The sequence below is a fragment of the Salvelinus namaycush genome, chromosome 10, assembly GCF_016432855.1.
Source record: "Salvelinus namaycush isolate Seneca chromosome 10, SaNama_1.0, whole genome shotgun sequence".
Classification (NCBI taxonomy): domain Eukaryota; kingdom Metazoa; phylum Chordata; class Actinopteri; order Salmoniformes; family Salmonidae; genus Salvelinus; species Salvelinus namaycush.
Genome location: NC_052316.1, coordinates 10,944,412 through 10,972,337, shown reverse-complemented (window position 1 = coordinate 10,972,337; position 27,926 = coordinate 10,944,412). Strand labels below are relative to the sequence as shown.

Below are 27,926 nucleotides of genomic sequence, written 5' to 3'. Positions count from 1 at the left end.
ATTGTGGAGAGGTTGGAGTCTGTTTGATTGCGTGTGGACAGGTGTCTTTTATACAGGTAACGAGCTCAAACAGGTGCAGTTAATACAGGTAATGAGTGGAGAACAGGAGGGCTTATTAAAGAAAAACTAACAGGTCTGTGAGAGCCGGAATTCTTACTGGTTGGTAGGTGATCAAATACTTATGTCATGCAATAAAATGCAAATTAATTACTTAAAAATCATACAATGTGATTTTCTGGATTTTTGTTTTAGATTCCGTCTCTCACAGTTGAAGTGTACCTATGATACAAATTACAGACCTCTACATGCTTTGTAAGTAGGAAAACCTGCAGAATCGGCAGTGTATCAAATACTTGTTCTCCCCACTGTAATTTGGAATGTACTACTGCTATAGAACCATGAGGACTGCCGTTGTAACAGCTTTATGGCAGCGAGTGTACTTCAAGGCTACAGACTCATTCTCAGGGGAGTTAGTATTATGTAATACTAATGAGACACAGTATTATGCCTTGTTTCACCAGAAAGGATACTGAATCTATATGAGATACTGGCTGCATGCCTCTATATCAGGGCCTCAAACATGCGGCCTAAGAGACAAATGCGGCCAGCGAGCTGTTTTAATGCGGCCTGTGAACGTCTTAGTATATAATTAACAAAATAAGTTTGAAACCCCTTAAGAGCTACTTATTTTGAGAAAACTGACAGAAGGCAACAAATGGGTCAAGTCAATTCTTTGTTAATGTATTTTGTTCAAACTTACTTGCATACAATAGTTTAAAACATCTCCAAACTAAAAAAAACACAGCACAAAAGGGTGAAATTGCATGCATCAATTCTTGTTTTCATTGTTTTTTCTAAAACATGTATGTCCCTTGTGCCCGTGTCCTAAGTGTATGATTGGTTGGGGGGGGCGTTTACACTGAGCTGGTTGTGATTGGTCAACAGGCACATGGAGTGTCTGCCTCCAGCTCTACCGTTAATCCTTTGCTCAGGAGGAAAGCGTCTTGCTTTGGCTCCCTCCCTAGGAAGTTCTTGAGCATAATTTCAGCGTCCTCCGAGCCTCCGGGCTTTAGGATACAGTTTCTGTAGCCCAGCCCCACCTAGAAGAGATGGAAATGTACTTCATCAGCATCAAGCAGATGACCATTGAAGCTGACAACAATGACATTTCCGCCATGGTGAAATCATTTGGAGTTCAAAAAGGCCAGTCAGACTACATGACTCCAGTTCAGGCGGTCACTGCTCACTACCATCAATAACCAATGACGCCTGATACCAACTACTCGATAAGAGCGGATGGTCAAGTGTAAAAACAGCATTGTAAATAACTAGCTCAACTGTGCCAACCTTGGGGTTCATGATGCCCTCCTGCTTGAAGCGGGCGTAGAACATGTCCATGGAGTAGACCTCGCTCCAGAGGTAACCGTAGTACTGGGCATCGTAACCACCTGCCAGGTGGCCAAATGTGGCTGGCATGTTGGTTCCTATGGGCACAATGGCGAAGAAAAAAAGGATTTGTTTTTAAAAAACGGACAATGACTAAAGGAGTTGGCAAGACTGCACAAACAGATCTGGGAACAGGCTACCAAACTATAGCTGTGATAGTGCTATGGCACATTGGTTGAGGTTGTCTCTGACCTGCGGAAGCAGGCACGCCCAGGATCTCCTGGCTCAGCCGGGCGTACTCCTCGGCCGGGTCCAGCCCATTCTTGGTGTGTAAGGCCTGGTCCACTTTGGCCAGGACGATCTGACGCAGGTTAAACAGACCTGCATGGGAGGGAGAGGGTTAACACATTAACACACTGAAGCATTTAAACCCAGTAGCTCTTCAGGAGTCGTGTTGGTGACCACTGCCCAATAACCTAAACACCAGCACTGGTGTAAAAGGTGTTATTAAGCTGGGTGTTCTATGAAAGAGCCAGGATGTTCTTTCATGGTGACCCACCCGTGTTGGCCAAGCGGGACTTCATGAGTTTGTCCAGCAGGTCGTCAGGGATTGGGGCACCCGTCTTGTAGTGTTTGGACATGCGCTGCAGGGGCTCCTTCTCCCACACCCAGTTCTCCAGCATCTGGGACGGCGCCTCCACAAAGTCCCGCTCCACGTGTGTCCCGCTGAACATGGCAAAGTCCGCCTGGGAGCAGCAGAGGAGGAGAGAGACATGCATCTGTTAATCCCCGCATCCTGTGGTATAACTACTGTTAGACATCAAACTGGACAGTAAAGGGGAGAGATATATTTTTTGGTGTTCATATAAGTTTGATGACATTTTCTATACCATATCAAATATAGATTTTATACTGAATGAGGAATTGAGGAAGGAGTACACTGCCCTCTCAGGTATTAAACCTGGCAAAAAGTCACTGCTTACAAACGTGTTTTAGGTTGATTTTACAGGTATTAAATAGCCAATGACGTATTGAGAGCAGGAAATATTAACCATCACACTAAAAATGCCTTTACTCAGTCAAACATTAATTTCAGTGCTTAGGAATTAAACAACAATGTATACTCTATAGTAGCAATGACACCACACACACATATACATACACACCTGAGCGCAGAGCTGGTGCATGACGTGGCCAAACTCGTGGAAGTAGGTTTCCACCTCGTCGTGCTGCAGCAGGGAGGGGGCGTCGGCCGTGGGCTTGCTGAAGTTGGCCACCATGGCCGCCACCGCCATCTGTCGGGTCCCGTCCGACAGCAGACAGCCGGGCTGCAGGCCAAAGCAGGCCGCGTGGCCGTACTTGCCCTCTCTGGAAAGGGTTACACACAATCACCATGACTGGCTAAACATCTTTATTGTATTGTCTCCCCCATAATGTGGAGGAGAAAAGGTGGGCTCTTCTCTGTTTCAATTGCTGGAGACAAATTCAGAGCAATGAAATAAAGACTTTCCCCCAAAAACTATAAAATCCTCATAAAAAAAGATGGTTAAATCAAAACAATCATCATACATAACTAATTGTATGCGGCCATCTTTAAAATCCTCTGCCCTTTCAATCTCTTCCGTTTTCCTCCGACTCACCGTGGGAAGAGGTCCAGGTAGAACTGGCCCACCACCGTGCCCATGGTGCGGTTCTTGACGGAGTAGAGGGTGACGTCGTCGTGCCACACGGGGGCGCCCCCCTCCACCAGGTCAAAGGTGAGGTTCAGCAATTCCTGGTAGATGTCCAGCAGGCCCCGGGTCACAACCTCCATGGGGAAGTACTCCTTCAGTTGGTTCTGGTCCACCGCGTATTGGGTCTCCTCCACCTACAGGGGGGAAGAGCAAAGGACAGATTCAATTCATCACTTCAAAACATTATCCCTTCAGGGGCAAATATAGACCACACAGCCCACAGGGTCATCTCTAACACCGCAGTGAAAAATACAGAACTATGATTTTTTTTTAAAGTATCTTATATATTTTGAGTAGGGATTGATTGATGCTCAATGTTAAATTTCAATCTTCCTACCATCATATCTAAGCTAATATGACACCAATGTCGATGAAACTTTGCAAATAAACTTGAAAGTACACAACACACTCTTGACATGATCCGTTCAGCCGTTACTGAGAAACACAAACCGGATTTTTCACAAAGCTCAAATTTCACATAGCTCAAATTCTAGACGTCGGATTAAAACAAGACTACAGCATCCATAAAATGACCATCAGACTTGGTTTTATTTGGACGGAATAAGTTGAGATATGCAACAGCTTGTACAACGTACAATTTATCACTCTCACGTGCCCAATAAGAACCAACGATGTGACACCTTTTTGAAGCATGTCCAACAGACACTGGGAGACAAATTCACCTTTCAGCAGCACAATAACCTAAAATACAAGGCCAAATATACACTGCCGAGATGCTAACCAAGACGACATTGAATGGTCCCGAGTGGTCTAGTTACAGTTTTGACTTAAATTGACTTGTAAATCTATGGTAAGACTTCAAAATGGCTGTCTAACAATGATCACCAACCAAAGCGACAGCGCTTGAAGAATTTCTAAAAGAATGTGCAAATATTGTACAATCCAGGTGTGCAAAGCGACTTACCCAGGAGGACTCAAAGCTGTAAATCGCTGCCAAAAGGTGATTCTAACATGTATTGACTCAGGGGTGTGAATGCTTATGTAAATTAGATATTTCTGTATTTCATTTCCAAAAAATCTGCTAAAATAAATGTCATCCATTTTGAATTCAGGCTGCAACACAACAAAATGGTGTATGGGTATGAATACTTTCTGAAGGCACTGTAAGTATCATGGCTGTTTTTTTATTTAGATATAGGCATATTGTAAATTTGTTTAATTGTAGCGTGACCATCTTACTACAAAAAAATAAACATAATATTAAGCTGCATATTAAATTTGACAAGAGGTAATGACCTGGCCATTGATCAGAACAGCAAATGATAAAACAGGACCATATTTGCAAAACAAGTGGTTCTGAGCTTATGTCAACATCGCACAGATTAGATAATGGTCACAGAAATCAGGAAGGCAGAAAGGCTCTAAAGACCTCTATATCTATATGAATGACTCTGTCCAACACAACCTGTTGTTATGTTAAGCACCTACGGACAAAAAAATTATCGTTTCCCCCCCCCCCCCCCCCCCCTCAATGACATACAGTGCATTCCGAAAGTATTCAGACCCCTTGACTTTTTCCACATTTTGTTACGTTACAGCCTTATTCAAAACTGATTAAATAGTGTTTTGCCCCTCATCAACCTACACACCATACCCCATAAGGACAAAGCAAAAAAATTGTTTTTAGAAATGTATTAAAACATAAAAAACATAAATACCTTATTTACATAAGTATTCAGACCCTTTGCTAAGAGACTCAAAATTGAGCTCAGGTGCATCCAGTTTCCCTTGATTATCCTTGAGATGTTTCTACAACTTGATTAGAGTCCACCTGTGGTGAAGTCAATTGATTGGACATAATTTAGAAAGGCACACACACCAGTCTATATAAGGTCCCACTGCTGACAGTGAATGTCAGAACAAAAACCAAGCCATGAGGTCGAAGGAATTGTCCAGAGAGCTCTGAGACAGGATTGTGTCGAGGCACAAATCAGGGGAAAGGTACCCAAAATATTCTACAGCATTGAAGGTCCCCAAAAACACAGTGGCCTCAATCATTCTTAAATGGAAGAAGTTTGGAACCACCAAGACTCTTCCTAGAGCTGGCCGTCCGGCAAAACTGAGCAATCATGGGAGAAGGGCCTTGGTCAGGGAGGTGGCCACGAAGACGATGGTCACTCTGACAGAGCTCCAGTTCCTCTGTGGAGATGGGAGAACCTTCCAGAAGGACAACCATCTCTGCAGCACTTCACTAGTCAGGCCTTTATGGTAGAGTGGATAGTCAGAAGCCACTCCTCAGTAAAAGGCACATGACAGCCCGCTTGGAGTTTGCCAAAAGGCAACTAAAGGACTCTCAGACCATGAGAAACAAGATTCTCTGGTCTGATGAAACCAAGATCGAATGCCAAGAATCACATCTTGAGGAAATCTGGCACCATCCCTACAGTGAAGCATGGTGGTGGCAGCATCATGCTGTGGGGATGTTTTTCAGCATCAGGGACTGGGAGACTAGTCAGGATCGAGGGAAACATGAACGGAGCAAAGTACAGAGAGATCCTTTATTATATGTGTTATTGTTTTTAACCATTGAGGACCACTTTGGAAACAAGTGTTTTAATTAATACTTTCAAGTGATATCCTCTGCGTCCACATTGTACATTTTGTTGTACATGTCTGTTACCCAAAATAAATTCAATTCAATCCTTGATGAAATCCTGCTCCAGACTGCTCAGGACCTCAGACTGGGGCGAAGGTTCACCTTCCAACAGGACAATGACCCTAAGCACACAGCCAAGACTACTCTGAATGACCTTGAGTGGCCCACCCAGAGCCCGGACTTGAACCCGATCAAACATCTGAAAACAGCTGTGCAGCGATGCTCCCCATCCAACCTGACAGAGATTGAGAGGATATGCAGAGAAGAATGGGAGAAACACACCAAATACTGGTGTGCCAAGCTTGCAGCGTCATACCCAAGAAGACTCGAGGCTGTAATCGCTGCCAAAGGGGCTTATACAAAGTACTGAATAAAGTGTCTGAATACATATAAACATTAAATCAGTTTTACATTTTTTATAAATCTGCAAAAATGTCTAAAAACTTGTTTTGGCTTTGTTATTATGGGGTTATTGTGTGTAGATTGATGAGGGAAAAAACAAATGTAATCCTTTTTAGAATAAGAACATTTTTTTGAAAAAAGTCAAGGGGTCTGAATACTTTCCGAAAACATTTTATATTGCTAAAATAAAGCTTTAAAACAAAATACAGGCAAGCACCACATACATTACGACAAGACAAAAAAGCTCACGTGATCAAGCCTAATGGTCTTTTTAAGTATAAAAGCAAAGCTTACTTAAATATAATTTTTTTTAAAGCAGCTTGAAAAGGGTAGTGGAATGGGATAATGTCTTAGTGTGGGTTGGGAAGAACGCAATACATGATCTTGCATGCGGTACAAACCACATTATTGTGGGAGCCCCTCTATGAGTATAAATTAGGCTGTTTGAGAAGGTTTTCAACCCTAAGTAACCTGCCTACACATTGTTTGAAGTACAACAGACCAACATACATATAGTTCATGTAGTAGGTGTCAAAGCTGTGTGATGGAAAACCTTGGTAGTGCATGGGTGGAGTAGGCATTGTGGTGCTTGTGAACTTCCTTTCTTTTTTGGGCTTCAGACTGCTTCTCACATAAAACTGTTTTTTGTTGTTAATAAATATAGGCTTTGCACATACTGGTATAGCAATTATGTAATACAACAGCAGAATAACCTTTGCATTCTGCAATCCCCCCCCCATGCCAATGTATTTATGGGTGTTAAAAAAAATGACTGTCCCCAGAAAAACAGAGCTGCAGACATTTGTCGTTTGGCCTACCTGGGTCATGAAGTAACGTGTGTCCCAGGCGTATAACTCGCCCTTGAAGGGCAGGCCCCTCTTCTGGCACTCCTCCTTCTTCAGCGCGAGCATGACCTGGCGCTCCTCCTCCCCCAAGGGCTTCAGCTTACGGGCCAGCTCCTCTGGAGAAAAGGAACATTACCTTATTGTCAAATGTACCCAAAGGAAATGTGTCTTCTGCTTTATCCTAATCCCTCCCAAACACAGAGAGACACACACATTGGAGCAGAGACGTGAGGGGTGGAAACCTTGTGTGTGTGTGTGTAAGGTTTTTTGTCTGGATCAAAATGGACTTTGTGTGGTCAATGGCAGTCGCCGACTGAACATTTTAGAGGCCCTCTTGGCCGCAGAGACAAAATGTTGCTGTTTTAAAGGAATACTTCGAGATTTTGGCAATGAGGCATTTATCTATTTCCCCAGAGTCAGATGAACATGTGGACACCATTTTTATGTCTCTGCATTGATATGAGTCAAACATTTATTCTAGTGTCAAAATTGACTACAAACTGTAAGTAGGATAACTGGTCATAAAGTCTCGTCCAAAACAGAGTTTTGTAAGTGCGTTCGTCACAACTTACTTGAGGGTTGGGTATGAATTACTTACATGCCCACTTTTGCCAATGATGCCCAATTGCCCAGAGACAATGCGTTGTGGTCAGCCCCCAGCTGCCATGTGGAGTTAGTGGACAATTTTGTCAAGTCTTTATATGGGTGCAACGCACGCACATTTCGCTCAACAAATAGGAGTGAAAATGGGCTTCCATAAAGTTGGTGCAAACTTTCAATGCATTTCAACAATATTGCCAGATGGCCAGGAATGGATTATATCTGTTGTAGAGTATGCTAGCTAAGTACAAGATACCGGGTACTACCTAGCTAGTAGCTACCTTTGGCTATACAACATAATGCTAGCGAGCCAGTGTTAATCTGCTAAATTGTAATTACTTCGCTACTATGGCCTATTTATTGCCTTTCCTCCTCACGCCATTTGCACACACTGTATATAGACTTTTCTATTGTGTTATTGACTACGTTTGTTTATTCCATGTGTAACTCTGTTGTTGTTGTTTGTGTCGCACTGCTTTGCTTTATCTTGGCCAGGTCGCAGTTGTAAATGAGAACTTGTTCTCAACTGGCCTACCTGGTTAAATAAAGGTGAAATACATGTTTTTTTCAAGGCTAGCTATGATACCACAGATGAAAGGATACTGTAGCTTGCTAAATACACCAAGCTAACATGTAATATGATGTAGCATGTCACGTTAGCTAGCTACCTTGCTAACAATAGCTAACTTAATTTCCATTTGGGGTCAATGCAGGGCAGGCATTGGATAATAGCTTTCTAGCTAATCATATGATGTAGCCAGCTTGCTTTCAATAATGTTGACTCGAACTGGCTCACTAACTAGCCAATTAATTTATACTCGGACAAAGATATTGATAGTGCCTTCAGAAAGTATTTATACCCCTTGTCTTATTTCACATTTTGTTGCGCTACAGCCCAAATTATTTTCTCACCCATCTACACACAACACCCCATAATGACAAAGTGAAAACATGTTTAGATTTTTTTTGAAAATGTATTGAAAATGAAATACAAAAATCTGCTTAAATTTTTTCCCCCCCTCATCAATCTACACACCATACCCCATAATGACAAAGCAAAAAAATTACATAAATCATTCACAATCCTGAGTCAATACTTTTGTAGAAGCACCTTTGGTAGAGATTACAGCTATGAGTCTTTCTAGGTAAGAGCTTTAGACACCTGGATTGTGCAACATTTGCCCATTCTTTTTTTAAGCTCTGTCAAATTGGTTTTTGATCATTGCTAGCCAACCATTCTCAGGTCTTGCCATAGATTTTGCAAGTAGATTTAAGTCAAAACTGTAACTTGGCCACTCCGGAACATTCACTGTCTTCTTGGTAAGCAACTCCAGTGTAGATATGGCCTTGTGTTTTAGGTTATTGTCCTGCTGAAAAGGTGAATTAATCTCCAAGTGTCTGATGGAAAGCAGACAACCAGGTTTTCCTCTAGGATGTTGCCTGTACTTAGCTCCATTGCGTTTATTTTTTATCCTGAAAAACTCCCCAGTCCTTAATGATTACAAGCATACCCATAACATGAGTGTAGAGTTATACTCCACACACAATGTATTTGTATTTGCTAGGTACACTATATATAAATACACAAAAGTATGTGGACACCCCTTCAAATTAGACGATTCGTCTATTTCAGCTACACCTGTTGCTGCCAGGTGTGTAAAATTGAGCACACAACCATGCGATCTCCATAGACAAACATTGGCAGAAGAATGGCCTTACTGAAGAGCTGAGTGACTTGCAACATAGCAGTGTCATAGGATGCCACCTTTCCAACAAGTCCATTCATCAAATTTCTGCCCTGCTAGAGCTGCCCAAGGTCAACTGTAAGTGCTGTTATTGTGAAGTGGAAATGTCTAGGAGCAACAACGGCTCAGCTGCTAAGTGGTGGACCACACAAACTAAAAGAACGGGACCACAGAGTGCTGAAGCGTGTAAAAATAGTCTCTCCTCGATTGCAACACTCACTACAGAGTTCCAAACAACGTCAACACTAACTGTTCATCGGAAGCTTCATGAAATGGGTTTCCATGGCCGAGCAGCCGCTGAAGGCACACAAGCCTAAGATCAACATGCGCAATGCCAATTGCCGGCTGAAGTGGTGTAAAGCTTAAAGCCAATGCCCATGTGCACAAAGTGAGCTCTATACAAAAATGGTTGTTCGAGATCGGTCCGAAAGAACTTGACTTGCCTGCACATAGCCCTGACCTCAACCCCATTGGGATGAATTGGAACGCCGACTGCGAGCCAGGTCTAATTGCCCAACATCAGTGCCCGACCTCACTAATGCTCTTATGGCTGAATGGAAGCGAGGCACCGCAGCAATGTTACATCTAGTGGAAAGCCATCCCAGAAGAGTGGTGGCTGTTATAGCAGCAAAGGAGGGGGAACAACTCCATATTAATGCCCATGATTTTGGAATGAGATGTTCGACGAGCAGGTGTCCACATACTTTGGCCATGTAGTGTATGTGTAGGCATACTGTCTTTATAAGTTACATCAATATGATATTCACAGGATAAAAAGTTGTGTCTTTAACACAAACATTTTTTTATTTTTATAAATGTATCTACACTCAAGCTGGGTGATGTTTCCACGTGTCCACACATGTAGCCTAGGGATATTAGTCATTCTGGGAATTGTCCCCCGGGAAAGATCTAACAGTGGACATAAGGAAAATAGAGGCGAGACAAAACTAGCCAGTTATAGAATATTGTGTTGTAGGACAGCTGAGCTGACTCCGGACCGGTCATTCAACTCGCAGTTGATACTATTTCCATGGTAACACGTCTTTACATGACGCGATGAAACTAAGTTGCAAGCTACTTTTGTTGCAAGGTGTTGTAGAACTAGTGCCTTATGAAACACATTCCGGGCACTGGCTCTTGCTATCAACGCAATAACTGATTTGACAGAGAAATCAGCTAGATAGCTGCAGCTGGCTAGCATATCCCCAAGCTATGCTAGCCAGCTGCTGTCAGCTTGGCTAAACACAAGGTCAAAAATACCCCTGAATGCACCATTTTGCTGATTGTTAGTTCTCAAAGATGATCTTATTTAAAAAAAAAGAAATAATAGGTCCATTATCTTTTCTACATACTTTATACATGGTTTACACTGAAAACCAGGAAAAAAATGTGTGCGTGAACTGCTGTCATTCCATATTTGCAATGTGAACCATTTTGTGTTGTAGCAGTTGTGTTTGTTAATGCATCGTTGAATGTGAGCAATGCCCTTAATAAAATACAATATGACAACAATACTTTTACTAAAATGGAACAGGGTGGTTACGGCCAGGGGGGTGAGGGCAGTATAGTGAAGCAGCTGAAGCACTATATTGTTTCTGATACAACTGACAGCAGCCTCTGCAGCTAAGAATAGTTAAATATACACTGGTCAGTTGGAAATGGAACAACCTTTCAGATAGTTGTACCCCATCTTGATTAGTAACACCCACCTAGGAAGCCAGCCACCTTCTTGCCAGACTTGGCCATGTTCATCTCCAGGACAAAGTCAGCGTGGGTAGTGAAGCCCAGCAGGGAGCTCTTTTGGGCTCTCAACTGCACTAGCTCCTTCAGGATGACAGAGTTCTTCTACACCAGGGGAAAAGACAGAGGGTGAGAGCTGAAATTCATTCCAGGGGACCATTTAAAAGTAACTTTACAGGTTATGCTTGGTCCTTGGTGCTCAGAGAAGAAAAAAAAACTGTCTTTGTTGTCTATTATCAATTTTGGCAGACATAAACGTAAACGTTCATTTCGGGCAGCAGTTAGACTTTCTTCGAGTTTCTCAGGGACTCAGCGATTTTCTCTGGTCAACGCTCTCCCAGTACAGGATAGTATCTCGGTCTCACACAAAACAGACAACGGCTCACCTCTTTGCACCGAGAGTTGAAGGCCTCCTCCAGCTTCTTGCGGGTCTCGGGGATGAAGCACTTCTTCATGGTGGGGAAGTAGTGGGGGTACTTGAGGGTGATTTTCAGTTTGTCCCCATCCTTCTCCAGCGAGCTCAGGAAGTCCTCAGGGAGACCGCCTAAAGTGCATTGTCAGACATGTCAGAAGTCCTACCTATGGATTTACTTACAATGTTAGTGATTTTTTATTCTTATTTTTTTAAGCAATCAAATTAGAAACCTGAAAGTTTCTTTCATAGATCTTTCATATAGCTAAGAATGAAACATTGAAATTCTACAACAGTTTCCATTAAGTGTCCTTCCCCTTAATGTTGCGGAATCAGTTAAGGTCGAACAACACAGCAACTGTGGTAGGAAGTTAGTTTTTTTGCATCCTTTTGATCGTGACTGCCACAAGAGAACAGGGACGGGTTCGATAGGTGCCTGGGAGCTTATAGTTTGTAAAGAGCCAGGTTGGGATGAATTTCACTTTGGTTACTTCAGTTCACTTTGACTCAATTCAGTAGATAGCATAATGAAATTCCAATTCAGAGGGCCATTATTTTTTAAATGAAGATATTTTAACAAATTGGAATTGATACCAATACTATTAAGTAATATTTAGTTACTATTAGTGGATAGTACACATTATTTCTATGAGCAAAAGTCCAACAACAGAAATGGGGTCTCAGAACAGAACCGTTAGCCCGCGTGACCATGGTCTCACCTAGCTCCTCTCTGGTGAAAGCCAGACTAGTGGTGTCTTCGTTCAGGTGCTTGTTGAAGTCAATGCACAGGTTGCTCAGCTTCTTCTTGATCCTCTTGACTTCCTGTTTGGATTAGATAGGTAAAGTCAATAAGTTGACAACAATGAACCCACTGTAGATCAGAGTATGACACGAGTCATTCCACCTCAAAAAGAACAAGAAAGAAGATTGACACCCACCATCTCAGATTGTTCTGAAATCATTTGTTAGGAACAGATAAGATTAGCATTCCATTATTTTGTTTTCAGATTATTTGAACTGTGAGAAATCAAGCTAAATCGACTGCACCCAAAATTGGCCATTTAAATTTATAGGATTCATAGACTATTCAATAAATATAGTATATGAAACCTCTTAATGATTAAGACGTAATCCAAAACCCAGGGACCACCCCAAAGGCAAGTATACAGTATTAATTCTGTATGTTTGACAAGTAGTATGAAGCTGCGGCTTAGAGTATTCTTTATTCATTCTACGTAATGTATTCAGTGAATTTTCCCCCGCTGTTCAGAAAAATGAGCCATTGAAGTCACTTGCACCCCCCCATAAAATAGTGAAAATACCAGATATTTCCCGCTAGATGCCGCTGTTCCTGCTGTTACTGCCACACTTTTATCCATGTTGCTGGTCTCTTGTGTTTCTTAAATGGATCACAAAAATGCTTGTGCATCTTTGGGTAGACAATCAATAGTTTTTGCTCATGATGAAAATAAATAGTGTGGTCATCCTCACAAACCAAGGCAGTCCTCAATGAAAGCAATTCAGTTTGTCTCTTAGCAACCCAACACCTCTCAAATAATCCAACAAATGGCAGCTCTCTGAGAGGGTTATCCCTATGGTGCAATTCTCATATGAAGACTTTTCCTAAGTCCAAAAATGTGATGGAGAAATGGGCTAGTTACTAAAATGTTGTGACATCCCTAATAAAATAATACAATTATAAACCATTACATAGCAGTCTTGTTTTTCAATAAAAATGGTTAGAAAACATTTCTATGTTGTTTGATTAGTGACATTTACCATTAAACCCAAATCAATACCATTACAAAACAATATACAGTGTGTATTTAGGACTTTTACAATTAGAGACCATAACATTGAAACCATTAGAACTGCTGTTAGTTTGCTTGTTCACCAGGAATGGTGAATCCAGACATTTTTGGAAGGGAATAAACTAAACATACATTGGCCGTTTCCTGGACACAGGTTAAGCCTAAGAGAAGGACAGTTTGTGTGTGTTTGAATTGCTTTCATTGAGGACTGGCTTGAATTGTATGGATGACCACACCTTTTATTTTCATCATTGGCAAAAGCTATTGGTTTTCTACCCAAATTTGCAAAACGGGCCCATTTAATAAACACAAGAAATCAGCTAAATGGATAAAAGGGTGTGGCAGTAACAGCAGGAACAGCTGCATCCATGGTCAAAAGTGGTACTTTCACATTCATTTATGTGGGAAAAATGCAAGACTTCAAAATGGCTAATTTCTCTGAACAGGGGGAAAAAAACATCACCAACTTCCCTGAGAATACATTATAGTATGAATAAACAATACTCCAAGCCGCAGTTTCATACTACCTGTGTACTACCATTTATTTTATTTATTTATTTATCCGTTATTTTACCAGGTAAGTTGACTGAGAACACATTCTCATTTGCAGCAACGACCTGGGGAATAGTTACAGGGGAGAGGAGGGGGATGAATGAGCCAATTGTAAACTGGGGATTATTAGGTGACCGTGATGGTTGAGGGTCAGATTGGGAAATTAGCCAGGACACCGGGGTTAACACCCCTACTCTTACCATACACCTTGTTGGGGGGGGGGGGGGGGGGTGTTCCGCGGGTGGCTTTTGACCATTTATTTGGATTCCTCGTGTCACTGTTAACCCCTTAAGGTCGATGTCCACGCCCCAAGGTAATCTAAATAGCATAATACAAAAATACCCATAAAAGTCTGTCAGTTTAAGAGATATCAGGTTGTTCTGCATCGGATGCATCTCAATCCACAGCATCCGCCTATATCGCACTTCCGCATCTGTAGTGAAAGGTGACAGAGCTAGAGCAGTGTTTGTCAGACCATGAGACATCCCGAAAATCGGTCGTCACAAAATCGTCTGTAGAGTCTGAACGGTTTGGCCTGCAAACTATTATGACCCCTCTATGGAAAGATGACTCTCACAAACACAATGGTGTTCTCTGTTTTGCTCTATGACCTCCACAAGTCAGTACAGCCAATCTGCCTACTTCTGTCTGTAGGGTCCGAACACTCTAGGCCGCACAAGTCTTATCTGAAGGTCAGCCGGTACCAGTTGCAAAAAAATTATGGAAGTATATATGGAGACTGTTTAGGGCCAAAAATGAGTTAAACACATAAATAATTATTTTAAATATTTTTGTGGATACTTCAAGGAGTCTTAAAATTCTAAATCAAACAGCTAACTGACCCTTGGAATGACCTTAAAAGTGGTGTTGTCCAAATTGGATGTTGGGTATTATATTTAATGAATATTATATGAATCCTATGAATTGAAAAGGCCAATTTGGGTTAATTTCTCAGAGATACCATTTGAAATGAAATGATCCACTTGGAATTGAGCGTGGCCGTGATATCCATCAAGGTCACTTCCTTTGAAAACGGTAAAGTCTCTTACATCCTGTGTTTCTTTGGGCAGGTGGAGGCCATTCCTTTGACCCAGCTTGATCAGCCTCTCCATGTACCTCTTGGATTCCTGAGTAAGCGTGTCATCGTCAACCTTCCGCTGTGAGAGGTTAAAAGCAGAACTCAACCAATGAGAATGATACTCCATGCAACCTTTACGTAGCCAAAGGATAATTCTGAAGACAACATGAGGCAATAGCATGTAAAAACATACAGGCTATAGAGATCTTCCTATGTACAGCTCAAAGTGGATCACCTTTTCCTCTCCTTTATTAGTACTGCTATAATAAAGTGGGAAGATGAAAGCACATCCACTGCGTGCATTTTCAGATCAGTGTAGATGAGGAATAAGGAGATGAGGAGGAAGCAACTACAGACATCTTTTATCTATGGGCTATTGGGACCTTCCGTATTGATCTCCTATGGCCCTCCTCACCTCCAGTGCCACGATCCTCTGGTAGACGTCCTCCCTCATGCTCATCTCCACATCAAACTCCGACAGCTTCTTGTCGGCGTCGGTGCTCGCCGTGCGCACGTCCTTGGAGGAGGACACATGCTGGGGGAAGTCCAGCATGTTGCGCTCAACTGGAAAAACAGGTCAAAATGTAAAAGTGAGCAGGTATTATGAGTGTCATTTTCATTGTAAGTGATGCTATGTATCATGACTATCATATATCGTGCTTTTTCAGTGCTCAAAGTGCTTTCATACTGAAATATGGGGGGGACTCAATCCATTACCAATGTGTAGCACGCACCCACAGTTTATAAAACCAGTCTAAACTGATTTTCACACCTGACCATTGTCAGCTTGAAACATATGTTTTGGAGATTGTGCATAGTGTTGAAACAGTCGTAACAAAAATAATTATGTATAATAATTATTATGCCTAAAATTATGAAAAGCAGTAAAGCGATGATAAAAACAAGCTCTTTTGGATTAGATCATTTGCTGCCTTGAGTCTATAAAAGGCTACACCTGACTGATTTAACATGTACAGTCCAGTGTCCACTGCCTATTGTAGGGAGCATAGGCTTGTCAGCTAGTTTTTATGTAAAAAGTGCTGATTTGTCTATACCATTGCATACCTCTTTCGTGCCAACTCAGACATTTTCCCAATCGCTTTCAAGGCCAGTGGAGTAGATGCTAGTTGTGGTTGCTATGGACTGAACCGCTAGACATCATAACCTATGCATTTCAATCCACTGTGGTCATACAGGAAAGGGGTTGAAGAAATGATGCTATTTTGGAGTCACACCCACCTGTGTACTCCACCTCCACATCAGCGAGAGCCTTCAGGGTGTTCTCATAGGAAACACTGGCCAGGTCCAGGGCCCCGACACAGTCATATACCTTTTTGGTCTTAGCAATAACCTCATCTGAGAGCTGATTGATTTGCTCGGGGGTCAGGTCCCAGCGCAGGCGGTTGTCAGCACAGACTGGCGCACCATCACCAGATGCCAACTCTTCTGTTGGGTGAAAGAAAGGTTGGTCATGAGTTGGATGGTTCGTCTTGGAAAAGGCCTACTTCTAGTGTATGAGGAAAAGAGGTCGACCGATTAATCGGAATGGCCGATTAATTCGGGCCGATTTCAAGTTTTCATAACAATCGGAAATCGGTATTTTTGGACTCCGATTTGGCCGCTTAGATTATTTTTTTACGCCTTTATTTAATCTTTATTTAACTAGGCAAGTCAGTTAAGAACACATTCTTATTTTCAATGACGGCCTAGGAACGGTGGGGTAACTGCCTTGTTCAGGGGCAGAACGACAGATTTTTACCTTGTCAGCTCGGGGGATTCCATCTTGCAACCTTACAGTTAACTAGTCCAACGCTCTAACCACCTGATTACATTGCACTCCACGAGGAGCCTGCCTGTTACGCGAATGCAGTAGAAGCCAAGATAAGTTGCTAGCTGGCATTAAACTTATCTTATAAAAAACAATCAATCAATCATAATCACTAGTTAACTACACATGGTTGATGATATTACTAGTTTATCTAGCGTGTCCTGCGTTGCATATAATCGATGCGGTGCGTATCGTTGCTCCAATGTGTACCTAACCATAAACATCAATGCCTTTCTTAAAATCAATACACAAAAGTAAATATTTTTAAACCTGCATATTAGCTAAAAGAAATCCAGGTTAGCAGGCAATATTAACCAGGTGAAATTGTGTCACTTCTCTTGCGTTCATTGCGCGCAGAGTCAGTGTATATGCAACAGTTTGGGCCGCCTAATTTGCCAGAATTTTACGTAATTATGACATAACATTGAAGGTTGTGCAATATAACAGGAATATTTAGACTTATGGATGCCACCCGGTTCCGTATTTCACCGAAAGAATAAACGTTTTGTTTTCGAGATGAGAGTTTCCGGATTCGACCATATTAATGACCTAAGGCTCGTATTTCTGTGTGTTATTATGTTATAATTAAGTCTATGATTTGATAGAGTAGTCTGACTGAGCGATGGTAGGCACCAGCAGGCTCGTAAGCATTCATTCAAACAGCAATTCCATGCGTTTGCCAGCAGCTCTTCGCAATGCTTCAAGCATTGCGCTGTTTATGACTTCAAGCCTATCAACTCCCAAGATTAGGCTGGTGTAACCGGTGTGAAATGGCTAGCTAGTTAGCGGGGTGCGCGCTAATAGCGTTTCAAACGCCACTCGCGCTGAGACTTGGAGTAGTTGTTCCCCTTGCTCTGCATGGGTAACGCTGCTTCGAGGGTGGCTGTTGTCGATGTGTTCCTGGTTCGAGCCCAGGTAGGAGCGAGGAGAGGGACGGAAGCTATACTGTTACACTGGCAATACTAAAGTGCCTATAAGAACATCCAATAGCCAAAAGTTAATGAAATACAAATGGTAGAGAGAGAAAAAGTCCTATAATAACTACAACCTAAAACTTCTTGCCTGGGAATATTGAAGACTCATGTTAAAAGGAACCACCAGCTTTCATATGTTCTCATGTTCTGAGCAAGGAACTTAAACGTTAGCTTTCTTACATGGCACATATTGCACTTTGACTTTCTTCTCCAAAACTTTGTTTTTGCATTATTTAAACCAAATTGAACATGTTTTATTATTTATTTGAGGCTAAAAATTGATTTTATTGATGTATTATATTAAGTTAAAATAAGTGTTCATTCAGTATTGTTGTAATTGTCATTATTACAAATAAGTTTTTTAAATTATTATTATTTTAAATCGGCGTCAGCCTTTTTTGCCTTCCAATAACGGTATCGGCGTTGAAAAATCATAATCGGTCAACCTCTATTGAGGAAATGTTTTGTTTCACTATGCAGGGGATGATTCATGGCATGAACTAAGTATAGTTTCAGTATTGTTCAAGTGATTTGAAGATACTGTGGCAGGTGTACTATCAGATGTACAGTCGTGGCCAAAAGTTGAGAATGACACAAATATTAATTTTCACAAAGTTTGCTGCTTCAGTGTCAAAGGCTTTTATTGAGAATTACATGAAGTTGATGCAAAGAGTCAATATTTGCAGTGTTGACCCTTCTTTTTCAGGACCTCTGCAATCCCTGGCATGCTGTCAATTAACTTCTGGTTCACATCCTGACTGATGGCAGCCCATTCTTGCATAATCAATGCTTGGAGTTTGTCAGAATTTGTGGGTTTTTGTTTGTCCACCCGCCTCTTGAGGATTGACCACAAGTTCTTAATGGGATTAAGGTCTGGGGAGTTTCCTGGCCATGGACCCAAAATATCGATGTTTTGTTCCCCGAGCCACTTGTTATCACTTTTGCCTTATGGCAAGGTGCTCCATCATGCTGGAAAAGGCATTGTTCGTCACCAAACTGTTCCTGGATGGTTGGGAGAAGTTGCTCTCAGGGGATGTGTTGGTACCATTCTTTATTCATGGCTGTGTTCTTAGGCAAAATTGTGAGTGAGCCCACTCCCTTGGCTGAGAAGCAATCCCACACATGAACGGTCTCAGGATGCTTTACTGTTGGCATGACACAGGACTGATGGTAGCGCTCATCTTGTCTTCTCCGGACAAGATTTTTTCCGGATGCCCCAAACAATTGGAAAGAGGATTCATCAGAGAAAAGGACTTTACCCCAGTCCTCAGCAGTCCAATCCCTGTACCTTTTGCAGAATATCAGTCTGTCCCTGATGTTTTTCCTGGAGAGAAGTGGCTTCTTTGCTGCCTTTCTTGACATCAGGCCATCCTCCAAAAGTCTTCGCCTCACTGTGCGTGCAGATGCACTCACACCTGCCTGCAGCCATTCCTGAGCAAGCTCTGTACTGGTGGTGCCCCGATCCCGCAGCTGAATCAACTGTAGGAGACGGTCCTGGCACTTGCTGGACTTTCTTGGGCGTCCTGAAGCCTTCTTCACAACAATTGAACCGCTCTCCTTGAAGTTCTTGATGATCCGATAAATGGTTGATTTAGGTGCAATCTTACTGGCAGCAATATCCTTGACTGTGAAGCCCTTTTTGTGCAAAGCAATGATGATGGCATGTTTCCTTGCAGGTAACCATGGTTGACAGAGGAAGACATTGATTTCAAGCACCACCCTCCTTTTGAAGCTTGCAGTCTGTTATTCGAACTCAATCAGCATGACAGAGTGATCTCCAGCCTTGTCCTCGTCAACACTCACACCTGTGTTAACGAGAGAATCACTGACATGATGTCAGCTGGTCCTTTTGTGGCAGGGCTGAAATGCAGTGGAAATGTTTTGGGGGGATTCAGTTCATTTGCATGGCAAAGAGGGACTTTGTAATTAATTGCAATTCATCTGATCACTCTTCATAACATTCTGGAGTATATGCAAATTGCCATCATACAAACTGAGGCAGCAGACTTTGTGAAAATTAATATTTGTGTCATTCTCAAAACTTTTGGCCACGACTGTACAGAGTAGCTGTCAGTTGAAATTCTGTGTTACCTGTTGGCTAATTATATTCTGTTGCATCCTGTGGTGGATTCAAGGACGTCCCAGGGACTCATCTGGACTAAGTTAAATGGTGAGTTCTCACTCTGTTGTTCGAACAACCTCTTTGGTACAGCCTCTCCCATAGGTCGTTTGGCGACCCGTTACGAAAACAGAAGAGAACGTTGGGTTATGGATGTAACCTTGGTTCTCTGAGTAGAGTAACAGGTCACCAAGCTTTCATGTCGTTCCTCCACGACTGAAGTAATGGACAGTGTGTCACACCACTCCTTTTATAGTAACAGGTCCCGTGGGTACAGTAAGGGTGTGGCGTGACTGTAAACATCTTTGATATTAAGCATCTCAAACACATCGCGTGAAGCGGAAGGAGTTCCCATAGGTCGTCAGGCGACCCGTTACTCTACTCAGAGAACCAAGGTTACATCCTTAACCCAAAGTTTTGTACCACTGATTTTGTCACAAGTGGCTGAGATGTGCAGGACTTAAAACGTAGAGTTAATGAAATGGCACAGGAAAATTTGAGGCAGTCTATAAAAGTTGCTGGCCACAACAATAAATGGATTTGACAGTCAAACTATCACTTAAAGATGCACTATGCAGAAATCTCTCTGCCATTTCCTGGTTGTTCAAATTCTAATAGTTCGCCTGATTTCAGATTGTGATAAAACAAGCTAGTGTAGAGAATGAATGTACCATCTAAACCACTGTAAAATATATTTTCAATAACCAAAAATATCGTATTTTCAGCTGTTTGAAGCTGGTGAACAAAACCTTAAGTAAAAGAAGCAAAAACAAAACTTAAGGTAGGAATAGTGCACATAGAAACAGATCTACCTCTTCTTAGACTTGCTTTAAATGAGAATGACAGATCTAAACATACATTTCCATGTGAATTTGGCAGGGTCGCCCAAAAAGTTACATATTGCAGCTTCAAATAGCAGCCAACCATTGTCACTGTTGATATACTATGCCACGTCATGATTGGTTTAAGTTTACTAACAGAAAAAGTTATTCTTAGAGCTGGCCGCCCGGGCAAACTGAACAATCGGGGGAGAAAGGCCTTGGTCAGAGAGGTGACCAAGAACCCGATAGTCACTCTGACAGAGCTCCAGAGTTATTCGGTGGAGATGGGAGAACCTTCCAGAAGGACAACCATCTCTGCAGCACTCCACCAATCAGGCCTTTATGGTAGAGTGGCCAGACGGAAGCCACTCCTCAGTAAAAAGGCACATGACAACCCGCTTGGAATTTGCCAAAAGGCACCTGAAGACAATCAGACCATGAGAAACAAGATTCTCTGGTCTGATGAAACCAAGATTGAACCTTTTGGCCTGAATGCCAAGCGTCATGTCTGGAGGAAACCTGGCACCATCCCTACGGTGAAGCATGGTGGTGGCAGCATCATGCTGTGGAGATGTTTTTCAGCGGCAGGGACTGGGAGACCAGTCAGGATTGAGGGAAAGATGAACAGAGCAAAGTACAGAGAGATTCTTGATGAAAACCTGCTCAGGACCTCAGACTGGGGCGAAGGTTCATCTTCCAACAGGACAACGACCATAAGCACACAGCCAAGACAATGTAGGAGTGGCTTCGGGACAAGTTTTTGAATGTCCTTGAGTGGCCCAGCCAGAGTCTGACTTGAACCCGATCAAACATCTCTGGAGAGACCTGAAAATAGCTGTGCAAATATGCTTCCCGTTCAACCTGACGGAGCTTGAGAGGATCTGCAGAGAAGGATGTGAGAAACTCCCCAAATGGTGTATTGTGTGTAGATTGAGGTAAAAAAAAAAAAAAACGATTTAAATCAATTTTAGATCAAGGCTAAGGTAACAAAATGTGGAATAAGTCAAGGGGTCTGAATACTTTCTGAAGGCACTGTAAGTGATTCATTGCCACTTGTCAAAACGAGTTTTTAGTGCTTGTGCCGATTATAAGGGTCTTGACAAGTAATAGTGTAACGACCCTGGGTTTATAAGCGCGGAAATCGACTCTGCCGCTCGAGCATGCTTTTGCGGCACAGTCGATAGCGCGCCGGACCTCGGGCTAGGAGGTCGAGGGTTCGAGACCTGCTCCCTGCTTGGTGTCAGAAGTGATCGGACCTCGCATCCACGACAGTGCGTGTGCTTGGCCGGTGAGCGCGTTCCTGTAAGACGTAAAGTCGCAAGCTAGCGCCAGGACGCGCTCTTTGAAAGGAGGGAGTAGTGTAACGACCCTGGGTTTATAAGCCCGGAAATCGACTCTGCATGCTTTTGCGGCACAGTCGATAGCGCGCCGGACCTCGGGCTAGGAGGTCGAGGGTTCGAGACCTGCTCCCTGCTGTTTCATTACAATACTATTGTTGCACATGTATGAGTAGATAAGCATAACATTTGCTATGTTTTCATTATAATCACGAACTGTTTCTGCATATTGGTTAGGACGCCGTTAACTGTGTTTTGACATTGGGCTATTTATCAAAATGTCTTGTCAACAGGAAGCAGCAACGGAATAATTTTGTTTCTTTCTTGTTTTAGTCATATAAAATTGAACTTTCAACATTAATTTCCAATGGTAACGGCAACTCCAAAACGGCAACTATTTTGATGATATACCAGAAATCACCAAAAAGGGTTTGCCCTGCCTTCTAATGGCACATATAATTAAACATAATTTTCAAACGTGAGTCGTTTGAAGACTCACGCAGTTCCTCGGGAGGTCAGTTCCTCTCTGCTTATCCCATGTCAAAATAAAAGTCCCCCACAGCACAAGTGCTTGCTTTTTTGTGCAGGTATAGCGCACGTTCAGGACTTTTATTTTGACAGTGAGCGGGAAAGGAAGTGTGTCTACAACAGACCCACGTTTGGAAAGTCTGATTTATGTTTTATTAGACGTTTATGTCAATCCCCCCGGCCCCGCATAAGAACCAACCCTATGAACAATCGGCAAAGTTGAACTTTACTTGTATTTGACGTCTGCCTTCTGGCGGACTATTCCGTTATTTTGTAAGCTAATTCCTAGTAAAACTAGTGTGTAACGTTTAATACTAGCTAACGTTGCTAAAAGGCAGGTAGCTAACGTTACTAGCTAGGTAGCATTCAGAAAACCAGAACGCGTTAGAAAGCCAAGCACAGACGTATTAATATGCATAACTTTGAGTTTGTATTCATTTGGCAATGAAGTGTTAGGAAAGACTAACATGGATGCATTTCGTACTCACCTGTCGGTGCCATCTTTCAGAAAACCAAGTAGTAACGTTTTCAGAGCGCTTTGCAGTCTGTGTTTGCCGATAAAGCGACTGTAGTGCGGGCATGCTTCAGCTACGCAGTTATGACGTCTAACACTTGCGACGAAAGTCAACACCTTTTTTGCTATCATCACCAGACCCATCAGCAGAGATACATTTATAATATCTCTGGCACCACCAGCTACTGCAAGAAGCACCTGAAGCAAAGGCAACTGGTAAGGATCATTTTTGCTAAATAACATCTTTTGTGTGCCATAACGTATCGTTTTTTAAACCACACGTCAATGTCAACGAAAGTCGAGTAAATCGAGGTAAAGTGCTCAAAGCATATTTGTTATTGGCGTCATGTCAGTAAAGCTAATGTGCTAAGTAAGCTAGATAACTAACGTTATTTAGCTACAAGCAGCTAGATAGCCCAAGCTAAGATATCCACGTAGCTAAGTTTAATCAGTTCTCATGCACTTAAGCAAAACTAGACACCTAACGTTAACGAATACACGGTCAGAGTGTTTTCACATAGTAGGCCAACTGTTAGCTCTGTTAGCCTTATTAGCTAACAGCAGCCGACCGTAAGCAACTTGCTAGAACATTCTAGCTAGCTGGCGACGTCTTGTCAAGTTATCAAACTTACTAGCTAACAAGCTAGCTAGTTATTAGCCTAGGATTATGACGCTATCTAATCAGATGACATGGTAACATATAGGTTTATTTGTTATAATACCGGTATGTGTAAATGTTACTGTTATAACTACCTACAATCTATCCCAATCCGTTTACAATGGAGATGTACCGACAACATAATCATATTCTCTTCTTTTCTTCTTCAGGGTCCCTCACAATACACATTCTACTAAGAGGTTTGGACCTCAATCCAAAATGACTGACACAAAGCGTCTTGCCTTCTCCATCATTCACTTTCTTCATGATCAACTGGGCTCTGGGAGTCTATCATCAGATGCTCAGGAAAGTTTAGAAGGTAAGTTTGAGTTGGGAAGCCAAGATTCAGTAAAAGGAGATGGGCTCTTAGCCCATGTTGGAAGATGGTCAGGGACTCAACTGTGTCCAGTCATTGCCATTTCTCAACATCTGATGCTTTCCCAGTTGCAGTCCAATGCCTGGAGACCGCCTTCAATGTCTCGACCGACGACCAGACCCTAGCTGTCACTCAAACGTTACCAGAGATTTTTGCCTCTGCGACACTGAAGGTAAATTTAAGACATCCGCTTTATATGAAGGTGAATATGTGGTCAATAGTTTGTCTCAAATGTGTTGACTGTCTGTTGCAGCATCCAAACACCCTCCACGTGAATATAAACACAGCCACAGATTCCCCCACTGAGGAGGAAGAGGCAGAGGCTGAGCGACTCAAAACTGATGGTAGGACCTTCCCTGTAAATAGTTTGTACATTACTCAGTCTTCAATATCAGCTCTCTTCAAATGGGTCTATGGTTAAGAGCTGTTGATAGGCCTATACATTCTTCTGGCAAATAATTATGTGTTTTTCACGGTAGGTAATGATCAAATGAGGGTTGAGAACTATGGGGCAGCTGTGGAATTCTACTCAAAGGCTATTGCCATGAACCCCCAGAATGGAGTTTACTACTGCAACAGGTATTGACCAACAAACTCCTGAACTTGGAGGATAATGTGACAATTATTTACACATTAGGTATATCCAAGTGTACATTATCGATTTTCAAGCATGTATGGAGTTTGTCAAGCAATTAAAATTAATTAACATTTGTTTTTGTAAGGTACTGCTAATTGTATGGTTTGCTTTTGCTAGGGCTGCTGCATACAGCAAACTAGGCAACTACGCTGGAGCAGTGCAGGACTGTGAACTTGCCATTGGGATTGACCCAAACTACAGCAAAGCGTATGGAAGAATGGGGTATGTTAGACACTAGTGTTCAATATTACAGTGGACATGGGCCAGTGTGTTGCTGATTTGTTATTGACTGATGGTTGACTTACATTGACTTCAACGTCCCATGCTTCCAGTTTGGCTCTAGCCAGTTTAAACAAACACACAGAAGCTGTAAGTTATTACAAAAAAGCCCTGGAGTTGGACCCAGAGAACGACACCTACAAATCCAACCTGAAAATAGCAGAGCAGAAAATGGAGACTCCAAGCCCAGTAAGTTGATAACATCTCAGCCACTATGGAAAATGCATATCATCTGTACGCATGTGGAATGAATCATTGTTGATCATGTTGTTCTTAAATTATCTCCTTCAGACAGGGGGAGTGGGAGGAGTTGATCTGGCTGGTTTGCTCAGTAACCCTGGTTTCATGAACATGGTGAGTTCCAATTAACTAAAACTGGTCCTTTCAAATGAAAGATACTAGGAACAACCAGGCTGATCCAGTATACTACTATAATGCTGTGTGCATGACAAATGGGGAACTCTGAAATACTACTTGTAAACTGTAAGCAACAAGTTGTGTGCATTCAAGTGCTTTGAACTTGTAGAGAATGCCGATTTGGCTAGTGGCAAACAAGCTACGTCAATCATAAACAAAAATTACAGCTATCATACTAGTAAACAAATGTTGAAAACCCAAATAAATTGTGTTAAATATCATTTGTTGTTGGAATTAACTGCTGAAAAGGCTGTTATCAAGTCTATTTCCTTAATTGGTGATGTCAGAGTTCAGCATGTGGGAGGAGTCTGAGTTTAGGGATGATAGACGTTTCTCAATAGGAGGGCTGGGCGACATGGCAAATAAATTATCACGATATCTATATATTTTCATTCGATAACTATCACGATAATTAATAAGTTGTAATTAACTGACTTGCCTAGTTAAGTAAAGGTTACATTTTTTTAAATTGTGAGCTACACAAAATTATACTTTAAGGAAAATTGTACCATGTTTGCGGCCAGGGAGCACGTACCTGGGATCAATTAAATTGGTGACCTTCGTCGTTTATGGTAAAAAAATATATATGTACTGTCACCTTATGCATTTCTTCTCTTCAACATTTTTGCGGAAAGCTTAAAGAATCTCTGCAGGTGTTTTTGGTACTCTGCAAGAAGCCAAACTAACAAAAGTTTTAGTAATTACAAGTTGGAGGGGCATTCAAGTGGATTTTTCCCAGTCGTATGCTCATATTTACGAGATGTCATATACACCAGCATATGTAGAAAAGGTTTACCAAAGAGTAGAACTCGTATTTATATTAATTGTTACGGCTGCTTTATCCTAGGCATCTGGTTTGATGAACAACCCACAAGTACAGCAACTGTAAGTTATCCAATTATTTTCTATAAAATACACTCTCTTTTTAGATGTAGCACGAGGACTTTGTAAATGCACTCTGAGATTCCATACTTGTGAACTAGCTTTGAGTTTAATGCATGTAGAATATACCACCTTTCTTGTCTGTGTTGTACAGGATGTCGGGGATGATGTCAGGGGCTTACGGGCCAATGGGACCTCCAGCAGCGTCTGGAGTAGGGCCAGGGCCTGGCTTAGGTGCAGGACCAGGGCCTGTACCAGGGTTAGGGTTGGGAGCCGGACCGGCTGCAGGAGTTGGAGTAGGGGGAGCGGGTCCGGGAGACATCTCTGGTCTCATCCAAGCGTAAGTCGACTACTAGCGCTACTCAGTCTGTGCCAAATATGACTTGTGTATTGTATTATTTGTTATTACATTAGGCTATATTATTGTATGTTATACCAATGACATCAGTGATAGACATGAAAGCATTTGACATGTATGAGTATTAATAAAATCCATTAATGTATGACCTTTTTGTGACTTGTACTTGGTAACTGCCATTCCATCACCTCGCTGTAACCATGTCCATTTAGGGGCCAACAATTTGCGCAGCAGATGCAACAACAGAACCCAGAGCTAATTGAACAGCTGAGGAGTCAAATTCGCAGCCGGCCGTCTAGCGCTAGCAACGATGAGCAACCTTGACCCTGAGACGGGTAAGATTAACATTTTAAAATGACATTTGATGGGTTGGTCCATGTATCGTAGAGTTGTTTTTCTTTTGTACAAACTGCTCATGTAGCTAATCCTAAAACGGTCTGCTCTTTGTTTTTTACAGAGAAAGATTTGTGTGTGGAAAAGTGAAGACGGCCTGTGTCCTTTTTTTTGTAATTTGTATTATTCTCGCAACTCCGGGGACAAAAAGCTTTTCTTCACTGAGTAATTATTGCATGTGCAGCCCCTCCCTCCCCTCCAAGGAAACCAGTCAGTGAAACTTTGATCAAATTTGATAAACCCACTGTCAACAGATATCTAGTCTGAAGTATATAGATTGAGTGGATCTGTTGTACTCCAATCTGCAATGTCATACCAGTATAGCACTTGGTTTAACTGTTTTAATGTTACTAATCCTTGCCAGTGAACTGAATCACTACACCCCCAGTGGACTAAATGCAGTTGCATCACTTGAACGTTGTCATTTCAGGTACACAACAACAGATTATTGTGTGATATAGTTCAGCAACCACCTTAATTTGAGAAGCATCTATTTGTACAGAGTTATACTGGTAGGCAGAGATGGCATGTAGAGTACTGTCAACATTATGGGAATTAAATGGACCATTTCAAATAGGACCTTTTATGGTTGTTGACTTGTCTAGTGTAATCCAGGAGGAGTTGTTTCAGCATTTTTCTTGAGTTGCACGATAACACCTACAGTCCACTTTGTTCTTATTTTGTCATGAGAAATGTGTTTTTTCTAACAACATGGGTGGCTGTCTGTTTTTGTTCCCAATCTTTGATTAAATCGTACTGGTAACTTAGCCTAACATGTTTACTTGATTGTAAACCTATTGTTTATTTCAACTCAGGAAGTGAGTTGAAATTCAATTCATGAATATATTTTCTAAAGGGAATTGAATTCATCAATTGAAGTTCAA

General features: G+C 42.0%; 2 protein-coding genes and 1 non-coding gene across 3 annotated transcripts; 1 reads left to right on the top strand and 2 right to left on the bottom strand.

Moving 5' to 3' along the window:
- Positions 1-716: 716 nt before the first annotated feature.
- On the bottom strand, positions 717-23,538 carry LOC120054667 (thimet oligopeptidase-like). The gene is made up of 14 exons (XM_039002194.1): positions 23,017-23,538; positions 16,161-16,367; positions 15,337-15,485; positions 14,893-15,000; positions 12,200-12,302; positions 11,455-11,612; positions 11,038-11,173; positions 6,957-7,099; positions 3,027-3,253; positions 2,553-2,754; positions 1,946-2,132; positions 1,639-1,767; positions 1,348-1,484; positions 717-1,100 (listed from the first exon to the last, which is right to left on the bottom strand). The coding sequence occupies exons 1-14, from the start codon at positions 23,027-23,029 to the stop codon at positions 939-941; spliced, it is 2,061 nt and encodes a 686-aa protein (XP_038858122.1). The 5' UTR covers positions 23,030-23,538; the 3' UTR covers positions 717-938.
- On the bottom strand, positions 11,785-11,920 carry LOC120055219. Its single transcript, XR_005477673.1, has one exon. It is a non-coding gene; the product is annotated as a small nucleolar RNA SNORA16B/SNORA16A family (small nucleolar RNA).
- On the top strand, positions 23,126-27,815 carry LOC120054668 (small glutamine-rich tetratricopeptide repeat-containing protein alpha-like). The gene is made up of 12 exons (XM_039002195.1): positions 23,126-23,258; positions 23,871-24,019; positions 24,145-24,248; positions 24,330-24,420; positions 24,556-24,655; positions 24,831-24,935; positions 25,046-25,181; positions 25,284-25,346; positions 26,257-26,294; positions 26,446-26,631; positions 26,862-26,984; positions 27,107-27,815. The coding sequence occupies exons 2-11, from the start codon at positions 23,920-23,922 to the stop codon at positions 26,971-26,973; spliced, it is 1,035 nt and encodes a 344-aa protein (XP_038858123.1). The 5' UTR covers positions 23,126-23,258; positions 23,871-23,919; the 3' UTR covers positions 26,974-26,984; positions 27,107-27,815.
- The last annotated feature ends 111 nt before the right edge of the window (positions 27,816-27,926 follow it).

What these genes read in the sequence shown, in the direction of transcription:
- LOC120054667 (XM_039002194.1), bottom strand. An exon ending in TTTCACCAGAGAGGAGCTAG is followed by an intron (nt 11,613 to 12,199) that starts GTGAGACCATGG and finishes AATGCACTTTAG; the next exon opens with GCGGTCTCCCTGAGGACTTC. An exon ending in TCAACTCTCGGTGCAAAGAG is followed by an intron (nt 11,174 to 11,454) that starts GTGAGCCGTTGT and finishes CCCCTGGTGTAG; the next exon opens with AAGAACTCTGTCATCCTGAA.
- LOC120054668 (XM_039002195.1), top strand. Translation starts at nt 23,920, where the DNA reads ATGACTGACACAAAGCGTCTTGCCTTCTCCATCATTCACTTTCTTCAT. An exon ending in ACCCTGGTTTCATGAACATG is followed by an intron (nt 25,347 to 26,256) that starts GTGAGTTCCAAT and finishes GCTTTATCCTAG; the next exon opens with GCATCTGGTTTGATGAACAA. An exon ending in AACCCACAAGTACAGCAACT is followed by an intron (nt 26,295 to 26,445) that starts GTAAGTTATCCA and finishes TGTGTTGTACAG; the next exon opens with GATGTCGGGGATGATGTCAG.